At 41.8% G+C, this 15,259-nt stretch overlaps 1 protein-coding gene across 2 annotated transcripts in view; it reads right to left on the bottom strand.

The window, feature by feature from the left end:
- The window catches only part of GRIN2A (glutamate ionotropic receptor NMDA type subunit 2A), a 393,456-nt gene that overhangs the window by 28,399 nt on the left and 349,798 nt on the right, over positions 1-15,259 (bottom strand). For both annotated transcript variants that reach the window (XM_063100338.1, XM_063100339.1), the window contains exon 10: positions 6,526-6,713. In XM_063100338.1, the coding sequence (XP_062956408.1) occupies positions 6,526-6,713 (188 nt within the window). The remainder of the gene's footprint in view (positions 1-6,525; positions 6,714-15,259) is intronic.

Below are 15,259 nucleotides of genomic sequence, written 5' to 3' on the forward strand. Positions count from 1 at the left end.
TTTCCCAAGGTCACACCAGTAGGAAACTGTAGAATCTTCATCACATCCCCTCTACTTCTCCTGTCTTGCTAAATGCTATGAGAACGCGATAAGCATGGAGCTAAAGGAGTTTATAGGAAGTGTACCTAGCTTAGAGGTCCTGAAGAAAGACTATATGGAGCAGCATATAGGCTGAAGGATGGATCCAATATCAAATAGGGAAATGAGGTTGGAAGAAGGGGGAAAGGATCTCCATTTTTAAAGGGGGCTGCATCAAACAGACCACGCTTACCTGGAAAAACTTCAAGTGGTGGAATTTTAGATGCTGTAGAAAGCCAAATGGGGAAAATATTCAAGAATGGGGGGTGTTCAGGGGTTTTCTCAACTCATACTGTTACACCACTCCTAAGCCAGCCCTAAGAAGGCAGGCTGTGCAGGCCTCTCAGGGACATGCTGTCCGCAGAATGGAGGCATGTGCGGTCATCACTGCCCTGGCTATGAGGTCGTCCAGCTCGCACTGAGACTCAGGCGTCAGCCCAAAGATATTAAGCTGGGAAGTTGGACAAGGGCAGTGCTGAGGCTATTAGCGATCCATCCAGTGGCCCAGAGCAATTTATGAGAATTCTAATTAGACACACAAAGAACTTCTGCAATCATACACTCTCTACTCCCCTGGCAGCAAGGGGTCCCTAGCCACCAACAGCCATCCTGCATGCTTCAGTGGAAGAGCAGCCAACCAATAAAGGGATCAGGATATCAACACAAACCCATTCTGAGGCAGGGAGTGGGCTTCTCCAATGCTCCCCCACTCCAAAATCTATGAGCATCATTATCCTGGGTTGGTGCTTTCCAAAGCTCTGTGTCAATTTCGGCAAGCTTCCTTATTAACACAAGAGCAGAGCTTGTGGTCCTCTCCAATCTGCTAACACACTGGAGGAGTCTTCAAAACCACGGCTGGCAAAGTTGCAGTACAAAAGGGACAGAGAAGAGAACTCAAAGAACGTATTCAACTGAAATGATATACACAGCATCTTTCACATATTTCATACATGTGAAATAAACTCATGTATGCTCAAATATGTTATAACTGTGGTCACTAGCTAGGTTTAAAACTGGGAGAGTCACAGCAAAATTAGTTGTGTTGGTCACCCTATTAATACAATATTAATCCAAGAGATATATGTATCCTATCTTTCAAATATTTTATATGCAATATCTGTTACATATAGTTAAATACGATACAGGTACAATGGAATATACCATATAAGTAACTTATAAAAACTCATATATGATAAATACGTATATTTAATTTCATTTGTTCAATAAACTCAGACTAGATACCAAGGACAAGTAATGTATTCAGGAATTTAAAAAATAAGTTTGCAACCATAAATACTGAGTGAAGTACAAAAAGGAAGATTAAATGCTCCTCAATGCTAAAAATATTACTCATAGTTAAGGCAACCTGGCCACCTGCAACCAGCATCTCTCCCTGCAACATGATTTAATGGAAAGATAAGCAGAAGCGGAATCAGATAAACGGATTAACTTTTACCTCTATAAAAATCCATACTGGGTGTTGACACAGACCAGCAGCATCAGCATAACCTGGGTGCTTGTTAGAAATGCAGAATCTCAGGTTCCATCCCCGAACTACTGAAACAGAATCTTTATCTTAACAAGATCCCCAGGTGATTTCTGTTCATGTTAAAGTCTGAGAAGCTCTGCTGTAGCTCACTTAACCAATTGAGCATCATTTTCCTGCTCTGCAAAATGGAGACAATCAGATCTACTCCAGAATGTCATATGAAAAATTGCTAGGAGATCATATGTGATGCATTTGGCATGGTGCTGGGCCATAGAGTAGGGACTCAAAAATAATTGTTTCCTTCCTTTTTCTTAGCATCACTTGCTTCTGAATAATATAATTATATAATCTTGCTTTCCTTGATGTCTTTTTTCTGGACCCTATACACCAGAAGTGTTTTGACCTCTACAATCTTCCTTTTGCTTTTTTAAATCTTAGAGTTATATTTTTAAAAACCCACAAAACCTATGAGATACATGGGACCCAAGTGATCTCCTGTTTTCCTCCGTTTTGAAGGCAGAAATGCCATTCTTTAAGTCCCAGGCTTACTCGGTCTTTATGTTCTCACTTAAGTGTCGGGTGTCAAGGACAATCCAGGTACTCAACAGATATTTGCTGGTTGCTGGATGAGTAAATGACTGAGACGTCTGTGAACTCTGGCCCATTCTGCTCTTTGTCTAAATCTCACTACACTTGTTTTCTTTATGACTCATTCTGTTCTTTCATTCTTCCATTAAAAAAACAAAAAAGTATGTCTCATATTTCTCCTTGACCACTCAGTCTTACCTACCCAAGACACCTGAGAAAAAAAATATATCTATGTATATATGTATATATGTGTGTACATATATGTATATGTACAGATGTATATTTAAATTCATGTATATGAATTCTTATAAATATGTTTCTATTTTAAGATTAAATACTTGAAGTTTATACATTGTCAACCAACTAGACTGTAAGTTCCCTGAAGGAAAGAAGAATAAGACCATGACATTCCCTTCTTGGAATATCAGTGCTTATGAAAGTATCTGTTTCTCAGTAAGTGTTGGGTATTGATGCTGATCAATGCTGAAGAGTACAAGTGAGCATTGTTACTAAACTACTGAGAGTCAAAGATCTTATGCTGCATTCCACCATTTCAGAAAGGACACAGACAATTAGGTGGGAAAATGAAGGCAAAGTTTTATTGGGATCCTGTGTATTCCTCAAGGCAGATCAGTAGCCTTTTTCCTAAGGAAATGCCTGGCAGCCTTCACATAAGAGGTTCCCCCAATAACCAAACTCTCCACTCAAAGGTTATATTTACACAGCTCATTAGGAAAATTTTTATACTTTTGACACTCATTAGACTCATAATTGTCCACCAAAGCTACTCTATAACAAGAGATAAGCACTCCATTTCAGAGGATGAATAATAAATAGGTACTGCTTGGTACTGTGCTCTTTACAGGTCTAATTCTAGAGTATAATTAATCCTGCTGAAGCTGCATAAAATAAGTGAAATATTTATGCAGCTGTGTTAATTCATGTATTTACTCCTAGAGAGACACTCAGAATTGGATATGGCTTTCTGGAAAGATTATGCTAAGACACCCCATGGAGCAATGTCATTTTCTCTCCCATGTCTGTACCTCCAGATGGCCTCTAAAATGAGGCTAAGATACGTTTCCCGACCCAGAAAGCCTGACCGGGAAAGCAATGAGCCAGAACAGAAAATATCTATAAGTACCTAGAAGTTCTGTAAGTACAAGGAACAAACCTCTGGTCTATCTGGATGCTTCTACTTTTTATTTTTTGTTTGCCACAAAGAGGTCATTTTCTGTTTAGCACTACAAAAGTTGTTTTCATGATTCTAACTAGACTATATTATTGCCAATACAATATTAAATAAGCTGTGTTGGATACTAGAGTTGTGCATGAACAAGGATGGTAATGATGAAGAGGAAGATGAGGAAGAGGAGATAATGGTGGTGATGGAGGTGATGACAATGATGGTGATGATGATGGTGACAGCTAACACTTATTGAACCATTTCTATGTTCCAGGTGCTGTGTTAAGCTAAGTGCTTTACATATATTCTCCCATTTCATCTTCACACCATCTTCATCAGGTAATTATTTCTATACCCATTCACAGATGAGTAAACTGAGGCTAAGAAAGGTCACCTCCTTCACAGAAGTATTTGTAAATGGGACAATAGATTTAGTTCAGATGTGCACTAAATTATCCCTTCCTAAAGGACCTATAAATCTCAAGAGTCACCTTTCATAGACATTGTAGAGAATTAAATGAAACAGGATTCTTGCCTAAATGACCCCCTTTCAGTGTAATTCTCCTGATGGAAAGGCTTTGCGACTTACTAGTTAGAGACTCACAATCCCTCTGAGCCTCAGTTTCCTCCTCTGCAAAATAGGGATAAGCAATACTAACGTCACTAGTACGTTATGAAGATTAAATTAAGGAAAACATATCCTGCATCCAGCATGATGACTGACATATCCTAGTTCTTAAATATGTTAACTGTTTCATAATAGACATTACAAGAGCGACGACAGTGGTGTGTAGGGCTAGAACTCACTTATCTTCCAGGTACCTATCACATTTAAAAGTTCTCCGTCAAATGAAATGCATCCTGACACAAAAATTCATCCATACATGTAATTATCCATTCAATCCTTCATTGACCCTTCACCCATTATGTTCAAGGTTTTGCGGTATTTACTAATGGAAACAAGACCCCTGTTCGCTGAGTCGCTCAACCAATGTAGGGGTGCTTAGCTATCCTTTTGGTAGACAGAACAATTGTCCCCAATTCTTCAGTGTCCCCTCGGTGTCCACACCTCTTGCCACAAAATTCCAAAACTCCTCCCATAAAAGGTAGGGTTTATCTCCGATTCCTTGATCATGAACTTGGCTATCTGACTTGCTTTGGACAGAAGGGTGTTAGCAGTCTTCAATGTGATGAGGCAGAGACTTGAAATGTGCATGAGTAGTTAGGTGTTCCTTTTTGTGCCTATGACATAGCCAAGAAAGGAGTTTCCCCTGGGTAGTTGCTGCCCTTTCAGCCTGAGACCCAGAATAAGCATGCCTGGAGGAGACCACGCAGTTGACTCATGGGCTTGCAGAGGGGAGCAGAGCCATAATACCCAGCCTGAGGCAGAGCTTCTCCCTCAACCTGCACTCCCATGAGCAAAATAAATGCTTATTGTCGTATGCCTCTAACATTTCACAGCAATAGTTGACCAACACAGCCATAAATCATTATTACACAGCAGAGAACATGGCCAGTGATCTGAGGAAGATACAAATGTCCTGTTGGGAATTCAGAGAATCCAGTGTTCTTATTTGGGAGTTAAATATAAAACACATTTAGAATGCTTGATGGCACTTTGAGAATCTAGGGTTTAATTCTGGGAGTAGAGAGAGGAGAAGAAGCTACAAGGAATTACACACCCTTATTCAAATCCACACCAACGCTATGCACTAACCTCTGCCTATTCTGACATTGCATTTGATTGTAATGGTTGCTAGATTTTCCTCTCCCAACTCTAAACAGTTATAGCATATGAGGATTCTGTAATCATCTCTGAATAGAGCCTCCACCTGTTATCAAATGTGGCTTCTGCCCTATGCTATGAGCTTTCGTATCCTACTCACACTGAGCAAGTTTTTGGTGTTAACCTGCTGCCTGTGCTGACTTTGTGTTTCCTATTTCCTCAGTGTTAGCTATTCAGAAGAAAACCAACCTGCCATCTGAGCCATGGCAGGACTCTAAAAGTCATGTCAGGGAGCTCTGAGCTGTAATGAAATCACCAGCTATGAAATAAGGAAGGGCAGACAGAAAGAAATGCTTCTGGAGAGACAGCCAGCCCAACTGGCTATGTAGTTCCATAAATGCTCTAATCCCATTAGACTGCAAGCCTTGTGAGTGTAGAAACTGTAAAATTTTTTGCATGTTAAGTAGTTAAGGCGGGAACTATAGTGAAAATCCATGGAATTTCTGCTCACTATCTATTTTCTAGAGATTGCCTCTTCTTCATTCCTCCATAGGAAAAGAACATGAGCTGCCATGTTCGTACAACATGAATCCACCCCTAGTCATTCCTGATAAAGGGTCTTTAACCCAAAAGCCATCAGGGATCCTTCCTTTGGAATTTGAAATCCAGAATTTAGAGAATACAGATTGGAACCTATTGTACCGTAGTTATGTAATGCTCCAGAGCAGGGTCACTCAACCTTAGACTGCCGATATTTGGGGTCTGATAATTCTGCTTTGTAGTGTGGAGAACTGTTCTGGGTATTGTAAGATGTTTTCCAGCATCCTCCATCCCTTTCCTCTTCCCATTAGATGCCAGTAGCAAGCAGCCTCCCATTCGTGATCATTTCATATGTCTCCAGACATTGCCAAATGTCACCTGGGGTATGAAATTGCCCCTCCCCCATAGAGAATCACTGCTCTAGAGAGAGGGGCTATGAATTCCCACTAAGCTGAGCTAAGTGGCCAGTGCTTTTTTTTTGGTGGTTGGCTGGTACAGGAGTTGAACCCTGAACCGTGTTTGACTGTGGCACAAATCCTGGACCTTGGTGTTAGCAGCACCAGGCTCAAACCAACTGTGAATTCATACCGTTAAGGCACCAGGACTGCCCTGATTCCTGATTTTCTCTGAAACTATTTGTTCAACTCTTTCCTAAATTCACTGAGAGAGATGCTTCTGTATCCCTAAAATAACTTCCTTTTTAAAATTTAGTTATCTAGAATTGGTTTCCATTAGAAGCAACCTAAAGAACCACGGTATCGTGTGATACGCACTCAGTACGTAATTTTAGTAAGCAAACTTATCATACAAAGATCCACTGGGAAAAAAAAAAAAGATACACTGGAGAGCTAATTAGGAAACAGAAAGAGTGCAAGGGTCTCAAGTCCCCCCAGGATAGGGGATAGCCCAACATCTTACCATCACCAACAAACTGGAGCAGGGCCAGGTCAATCTGCCTCTTCCAAGGAGAGCCCTTCTGGAGAGCAATTCCATAACCAGTGGTGGCAAAGATGTACCCACTCCCGATGGTCACCAGCTTGCAGCCTTCATCTCTCCCAGCCTTGTAATTTAAGACCGCTGCATCATAGATGAAAGCGTCCAGCTTCCTGAAATGACAAGAAACAAGGGAGTCATGGGGGCGGCTGGCACCATCTCAGGGCCTGGCTCCTGAGGCCTGATCCAGCATCACACACCGTCTTTCATGCTGGAAATGATGACTCATGGCCGCTCCTCATCATAAAAGGTTCTATTTTTAATGAGGAGATAAAAGCCAGAACCTTTTCTCTCCAGCTTACAAGAGGCAGCTAAATAAAGACATGAAGAATCCATATACCCAAGTGAGTAAACAGTCGAGGTTGCTGGTTTGCTAAGCGTTTGTCCTTAACACTCCTGGCAGTGGAGAACAGCGGCCTATTTAGAAAAGTTTGCATCGGAACAAAATAAATCATTAAGGGACAGGAGAATGTGAATGGTAATGTTCGGAGGAGCATAGGGACTGAGTAGGAATGATGTCTTTTCCTCCCGAAAGAAATATGTTTACTGTTTATTTATATAACAAAAATTATTACATAATATTTTTTAAAACAACCCAAATAATATTAAAAAGTATTAAGAATACAATTAAAATTAAAATTACCCGTAATTCCATAACTCAGAGGCAACCTACGTTAACATATTAGTCAATAATCTTCCAAATTTTTTATGCATATGTACACACACACACACATGCACACACAACAGGGCTTGGCAAACTTTTACTGTAAAGATAAGGTAATAAATATAAGGCTTTGTAGGCCATACAGTCTCTGTTGCAACTACTCAACTCTGCCATTGTGGGGTGCTGTGGACTGAATTGTGCCTCTGCCGTTCATATGTTGAAGTCCTAACCCCCAATACCTCAGAATGGTATCTCCATTTGGAGATAGTGTTGTTGCAGTTTTAATTAGTTAAGATGAGGTCATACTGGGGAAGGATGGGCTTCTAATCCACTATGACTGGCATCCTTACAAAAAGGGGAAATTTGGACACAGTCATGCACACAGCGGAAAACACTATGTGAAGATTGGAGTTATGCAGCCACAAGCTTAGAAACTACCAGAAGCTAGGAGAAGCCTGAAACAGAACCTTCCCCAGCACCTTCAGAGGGACATGGCCCTGCTGACACCTTGATCTTGGACTCCCAGCCTCCAGAACTATGATACAGTAAATTTCTACTGTTCATGACACTCAGTTTGTGCTACTTTGCTATGGAAGCCCTAGCAAACTAATATACAGCGCCAAAGCAGCCATAGATAACACGTAAATGAATGAACTCAGCTCTATTCTAATAAAAGTTTATTTACTAAAACAGATTGGGCTGTAGTCTGACAACCATTGTTTTAATCCCCCAAATGTGATTATGCCATACCAACTATTTCACAAATTGCTTTCGTTTCTCATTTCACACAGTGAACGCATTTCCATGTCAATAAACATAGCACTTTTAAAAATTTTTTGATATATTTATTTTTATTGCAGTATAACCTATATACAATAAAGAGCTTGATAAATTTTTACGTTCATATATATGTCCTTGAAATCACCACACAGTTCAACATTTGGGACATTAACATCACCTCAGAAGTCCTATATACACTCACCTAGTCAGTACCCCCAAAAGACAAGCATCCAGTAATCTTTTCAATGGCATGGCTGTGCCTAATCACTACCTAGGTCCATATTTCTGGGCATGCATATTACTTCTAAATTTTAGAGTTATTTAAACAAGGCTGAAATGGTCACCTTTGAACACAGGGATGGATGTCTCAACTCTGAAACAGGTAGGAAATCTAAATCAGGAGATTACTCAACTTCCTGATACTTTCTCAACTTTATTACTTTTCTTTCTTTAACAAGAAAACATAAAATAGTGAAGCAAAGAAAAATAAAAGTTGCAGGGAAAGGATGTGCAATGTTGCATCCTTTCAGGGACAGCTGCTGAAGGACTCCCTATGGGAACAAAACTATTTGGAAGGTTTACAGCCGTGTTCTTCATTTAAATTTTTTTCTTTGTTTCTGTAATGGTTAGAGGTTGGAAAAAACCACAGGGCTTGTCTCACTCATAGAAAGACTCTGAAGCTTTTATCCCAAAGCTGGAGGATCAAAGACTTGGTTTTAAGCTCTGAGAGTATTAAAAGGGGATCAGATTGCCCAAGCAGCAGCAGCAGAAGAAAACTGGGCAATGTCAATGTTGTTGGCAATCCACAGCTGAGAAGCCAAGAGGAAACAGCCTTTCTGGACAGCCAGCAGTATCGAGACCCATGCAAAAGTGGGATGGAGAGTTATAAAAGGTTGAAAGCAATTCATGTATGATGGCAGTAGGGTGTGAGGCAGGAGCACTGGAATAGTAGGTAGAAAGGATCTGAGTCTGGTCTAGGCTTGGATGATGGCATGATCTCAGGAAAGTCACTTCCTCCTTTTGGATTGCTGGTTCTGCATCTATGAGAGGAGGTGGTCATGGTCTTCCTGAGATACTTGTCTAACTGTGGCATTCTATGATTCTTAAGCCAACAGCCACCTTATGTGACTATCAACAGGGAAATTAAGACTCTGGATAACACATGTATCCAAAGATTTCAAGGCATGGATAGCACTAGTCCTCTTGATGAAGCTGAGATTCTTGCACCGTCAATTCCCCACATATCCAAGTTGCCATGGAGATGCTGAGTGCCTTGGTTTTATTTTGACTTTCCAAGTCTCACACAAACTCTTGTCTCACAGTTCCTCAACTCACATGTGTGCATGGGGACATTTAAACATTAAGGCCATCTGTTGGTATTTGTGGGGTAAAACCTTTTCCCATCCTGTGAATGCACCTCATGCTGATGAACTGCTGGAATGGAAACCTAAGCATGTACCCAGCAGTCATGCAAGAGTTGTTTAACAGAAGTTTAAACTGATATTTTACAGACAGGCACAGATTTCTGCAAATCAGTACCACATTTCATGACAAATCTTCTTGAGCTGAGCAACAAACAGCCAGATGAGAGCAAAGAAAAAAGAAAATTTGCTCAGGGAACAAAGTTTGCAAAAGCATGATGACATCAAGTCAGAGGCAAGATAATTGCAAAGGACATGGTTGATTCTGGCCAAAACAATGACACACTGGTGTGCCTGGGATGGGCTGGTGGCATGCTGTCAGAGGGATATGGCCACTGAGGGCCACAATGGGCTAGCCTTTCATGGCCTGACTCTCCATGGTCTTGAGGACATGTCAGAACCAAAGTGATGACATCACAGGAAGGAAATTGTGGAGCCACATGAGCCAGGTTTCTCTCATCGATGATTCTAGGTCACTGGGGTCTAAACACAACGGCCACAGATATCTGCAAGTTTAAAAACATCCTGAGGCTTATACACCCCACCCCCATAGAGATGGCCATTGTTTGCATGGTACTTTATAAAAGGATGCATAGCATTTTACAAATACCATCCCATTGGGTGCTCAGTAGGGAGCTATTAATATAATTATTACTGTAATTTTGTCTATGTAGAGACAATTTTCTGAAAGGCTAAGGCAGCCCCAGGCTCATCAGTGATATCTCCAAACTTTGTACTATGAAACCCTCTAGGACAACACCATCCAATAGAATTCTCTGCAAAGATGAAAACGCTCTGTATCTACACCGTCTACTGTGGGTATGGAGTGCTTGACATGTGGTTAGTGCCACTGAGCAACTGAGTTTTTTTTGTGTGTGTGTGACCGGTAAGGGGATCACAACCCTTGGCTTGGTGTTGCCCGCACCGCACTCAGCCAGTGAGTGCACCGACCATCCCTATATAGGCTCCGAACCCGCTGCGGGAGCGCCACTGCGCTCCCAGCGCCGCACTCTCCCGAGTGAGCCATGGGGTCGGCCCTAAGTTTTTAATTTTATTTAATTTTGTTCATTTGAATTTTAATATGAGTGGTCACAGGTGGCTGGTGGCTAGCGTAGTCGACAGCATAGCCCCAGGCTTCCTGTGATGGGCAAGGGGAAAGCCACGGGAGCAGGATGGGTAAAGGGAGGCTGGGTTCCTCTCCTTGTTTGACTCACAATGGTCTACTTTTGATGTTTTCAACAGACAAAAAAAATTGTTCCCTTGTTAAAAAGAAAAAAATTAAAAATTGCTGACACACTGGAAAGGGAGCTTTGTAGTCAGGAACTTTGGACAAGGCACCTGTACTTCTGAGCCTCAGGTTTCTCTTTGTAAAACAGAGCTGACAGTATTTGCCCTTAGAGGGCTGTGGGGAATAAAGTGATGTTATGTAAGTAGAGTGTGTGTGCTGTGCCTGGCACATAGCAAATGCTCAGAACGCTTAAATGCATTCAATCGAATTCAGATTTTACGGCAAAGGGGTTCACAGATTTTATGCATCCCATGTGACATAAGCAGTCCTGAATACTTTATATGCGTTGTCTCATTCTATCTGTGCCTTCTAAATGTGCAGGGATGGGCACACTACAGCTATCCACATTGTCAGATAAGGAAACTGAGGCACTGAGCATTAAGGTGACTCAACACCATCACACAGGCTGTAAGTGTCAAAAGCAGAATTTGGACCTACTAAAGGCCACAGACATAACCACGAAGACCAAGCCATGTTATCTGTAAGACTTGTGGAGTGAAGGGAGATACCTCTGTCTATACCCAGGAAATTCAGATTGCGGGTTTCAGGTTTGAATCAAGCCAGATCTTATGAAAGGAGAGGCATGGGTGAAACCAGAGCAGCCAGAGTTTGGAGAGATTTGGTGGACTGCTCGGCTTCATCTGTCTCTTTCCCAACAGACACACAGCCATGTAAGGGTCTGCAGTTATCTCCACAGAAAACTTCTCTTGACCCCAGTATGCCCTACTCCATTCCTTTGGGAGACATTTAGGTATAAGTGACCACAGCTTCTCGTTAAACATAGGGGGTAAGAAAGAGAAAAGAGCCACCTGAAACTGAAGCCCAATTTTGGACCAAAAGCATTCTGGGGATTTGAGCCATGATTGCTGGGGACAGAGTGATATATTAGGCAGCAGCTTAGTAGTTGGCAGCACTGGGTTTGGAATGACACAGACGAAAGGCTGGCACTGGAGGGGCTATTCCCCCAGAACTAAGAGCTGTCAGTTGAAAGCTTGAGGGCTCACAGGTAAGGCAACCCAGTGACACTTCTGTGTTCATAGTGGGTATTTTCTTCTGCTTTTCAAGAGGAAATCATTTTGTGCCTGCCTTCCAAGCTCTCTCCGAGGTCACATGGTTGTACTTCTCCTGCTGGGCAGGAGGAGGCTCAAAGGTCAGGGTCTGAGAGACACGAGCCATTGCCTGTGATGGGACAGAGTCCCTACCTGGCACACTGCGGTCAACACCACATATCTGCCACTACCCTCTACAGAAGGGCGATTCCTCTTCTGCAACATCTGTGACAGATGAAATGATACCTCGGCTTCCCAGCACGAAGGCTGGAGCAGAAGTGGAGCCCCACATGAATGCAATGCTGTGTTGGCTGCCTGACAAACCTACCCCCCACCAGGCATCTTAGGGGCTGTGTGGGTGCTGTCACCCTCTCTGTCACCAGCAGTTCTCAAGGAACGCAAGCGATTAGAAATGATAGTAATTCAGAATGAGAGGGGGAGATAAGACCTCCTCTCTGTAAATTTGCTAAGCAGCAGAGTAAGAGGGATGTCACACATGCTCCATGCTACTTTAACCTAGCAGTTTCCTGCCAGATTTTTTGACAGTTCTCAAGAGCTGCTACAGCTTTCTTGAGTATGTAGATCTGACCCTGTGACTTCAGTCAATCGGTCTCTTATACCTGCACAATAGCCTTGAAAGTCTACTCCAGGCCCCAAGACTGTTTGCTGGCAAATCTGATTCCCCCTCCACAAGGGAAGACCATCCTTCAAAGTCAAGGCACAGCCCCTTCAGGGATGGGAACTTGCATTGTCGAGAGGCTTGACATTTCCTAATCAAAAGTTTCCGGTTTTAGCTCATCATCTCTTTATGCATGTTTTCAGATGCTCTCTGGGGGGTCTCAGCCCACTTAAAGGCTAATTATATAGTTAAAGTTAATTATTCACTCATTAACATTCAAGAAGCTTTAAACAAGACATTGACTCCTTCTGATGAATTAATGACAGCAGAGTGCACTTGTATGTGTGTATGTATGTGTGTATGCGTGCGTGCGTGCGTGCGTGCCTGTGTGTGTGTGTGTGTGTGTGTGTGTTGGAGGTCTAGTCTTAAGCATTAATGAAAATTAAACACCTCTTTGATTATAACTGAATGTAGTTTTTTTAGGTCACATCAAAGCCTTGCTAGGGAGAGAAACACATCAACACGTTAGGCCAATTAGCAGGTTTGGGCAACTGGACGGAGTTCAGATCCATCTTCACCAGCTCTGAATGAGGCCCCATCATGAGACCTCTCTGAACCTCAGTTTTCTCATCTGTAAGATGGGAAAATAGTGCCTCTCTTACAGGGCTGGCTATGGGATGGATTTTTTAAAAAGTGAAGTTGTATTGCAATTGCACATGTTGGTAAAATGCAGGGGATTGTTCAGCAGTGAGGGCATCACTGTGCAGAGAAGCCATGGTGGTGTGGACCATCACCCAGCACCCAGACACAGGGCTACTGGGGAGTGGGGTGGAAGGGCATTCATGGTTCCCAGAAGTGGTACCACTGAGGCATGACAACCTTTGAAAGTGCTTACTTGGGTAAGAGACACCCAACCTACACAGCACCTATATCTGCCATTAGCACAGGATAGTCTAAAACTGGTGTTAGGAAAGTGGCCTAGAATCACATTTTGTCTCTGAATTTGTGAATACAAACTGTAAAGTCAGAATTATACTGACACTGATGAATTTCCACTAAGGCAGCATTTTCCAGAGCAAACTCCATTAAGCTAATTTAATTCCTAGATCGATATCTTGCATAGAAGAGTTAAATTGTTTCCATTTTTTTGAGAACTATTTTCACTAGGGTCAATTCTTTTGCGTTTAAATTTTACAAAGATTTGCTTCACTGACCACTGTTTGGACCACAACAAATTTTACTAATTTATAACTTCTGCCATTTTGCATTTTCTCTTGTGGTTATTATTTCCACCAAGTTCAAGTCATCTATGAATTTTTAGTCAATAACAAATTTCCCCCCTGTGTGCTTTTAGCTGTTGTCAGTTTAATTTGTGTTGATTATTTCTATCAGTAATATTCACTGTGAATTGGGCAAAAAAGACTGATGGTCAATATTTATTTTTTTAACTGAGAAAACTATGAGCCATTTTGTAAGACAGAGACAGAGAGAGAAAGAGAAGGGGAAGGATATGAGGGAGGAAGGGAAAGAGAGAAAAGGAAGTGACCCAGATGGAAGCGGGTATCAAGTAAAACAGTAAAATGAGGAGAGAAAGAGAGGTAGAAGAAGAAAACAAGAAAGAGAAAGAGAAAAAAAAGAGGCAGAGAGAAAGAAAGAGACCATAGTAAGGCACAGAGAGGGGGAGAATAAAAAGGAAAGAGGGAGATGGGGATATAGCAGGTGACTAAGAAACAAAGAAGAGAAAGAAAAAGGAGGAGGAGGATGGGAAAGGGGGAGGGAGAGAGAGAGAAGGTCGGCAGACACAGGAGATGAAACAGGGTACACATACTTTGCCTGTTGACTGCTAACCTCATAAACAGGAAAAGGCTGAAATGATACAGCAAATCCCTGCTTCATTTTTGTTCAATTTAATGTTGGACCCAAACTGATTACATCCAAGGAGTTGAGAGATTATGTCATCCACTCTCTTATGTTCAGATGAAGAAACTGAGGCCCAGAGATCTCTCCCCAAGTGTTCCACGGAGGTGATGATTCCAGACCAGTCTACCACTTGCCAAAACAACATGCCCTCAGGACGCCATTGCAGGGTTTCCCAAATGCAAACCCTCAGATGGGATGCGCGGTCAGAGGAACTGGCTCAGCACATATTGTGGAAAGTTGGGTAAGTCTGTTTACTTCCCTAAGCCTTGATTTCCCCATCTGACAGGAACGAAAACATAGTCTGTTATGTATTTATGTGCTGGTTGAACGAAGTAACAGCTATAAATTTGCTTGGTGAATTATACAGCATTATGCAAATGCTATTTTTCCTTCACACCACAACTCATGTACTGACATATGAAAAGTATTGATTCCTTCTGGAATGTTAATCTTTTACAGAGCAGCTTAGATTATACTTTTGTCAAGGGTTGAAATCAGACTTAACCACTCTGCTGCAAATTCCATGGCACATAGCATTATCATAGAGATGCTCAAGAAATGTTTTCTTTGTTGAGGCTTTTCTTGAATGTTTACTATGTGCTAGACACTGTGCTATTCTTCTGACCATCTCATTTCATCTTTACAACACTCTCCTAACTGGAAAAACCATAATTAGCATCATTTCATAAGACTGGAACACTGGAATCTAAGAGGTGTTCACTTGTCCAAGGTCCCACAGCTGGATGTGAACAGAGAATTCAAATCCAGGATGCTTAGCTTTTAAGCATCACATCTTACTGCTAGTACTGAAAATGATGCTGCCAAACTTGTCACACACCAAGACTGAAAGACAGGAAACCTCAAGGGCCAGAAAACATGAAAGTGAGAGAGAGAATGAGAAAAAAAAAAGTCAATGTT

Source organism: Cynocephalus volans, chromosome 6 (genome assembly GCF_027409185.1).
Source record: "Cynocephalus volans isolate mCynVol1 chromosome 6, mCynVol1.pri, whole genome shotgun sequence".
In the NCBI taxonomy this organism is placed as follows: Eukaryota; Metazoa; Chordata; class Mammalia; order Dermoptera; family Cynocephalidae; genus Cynocephalus; species Cynocephalus volans.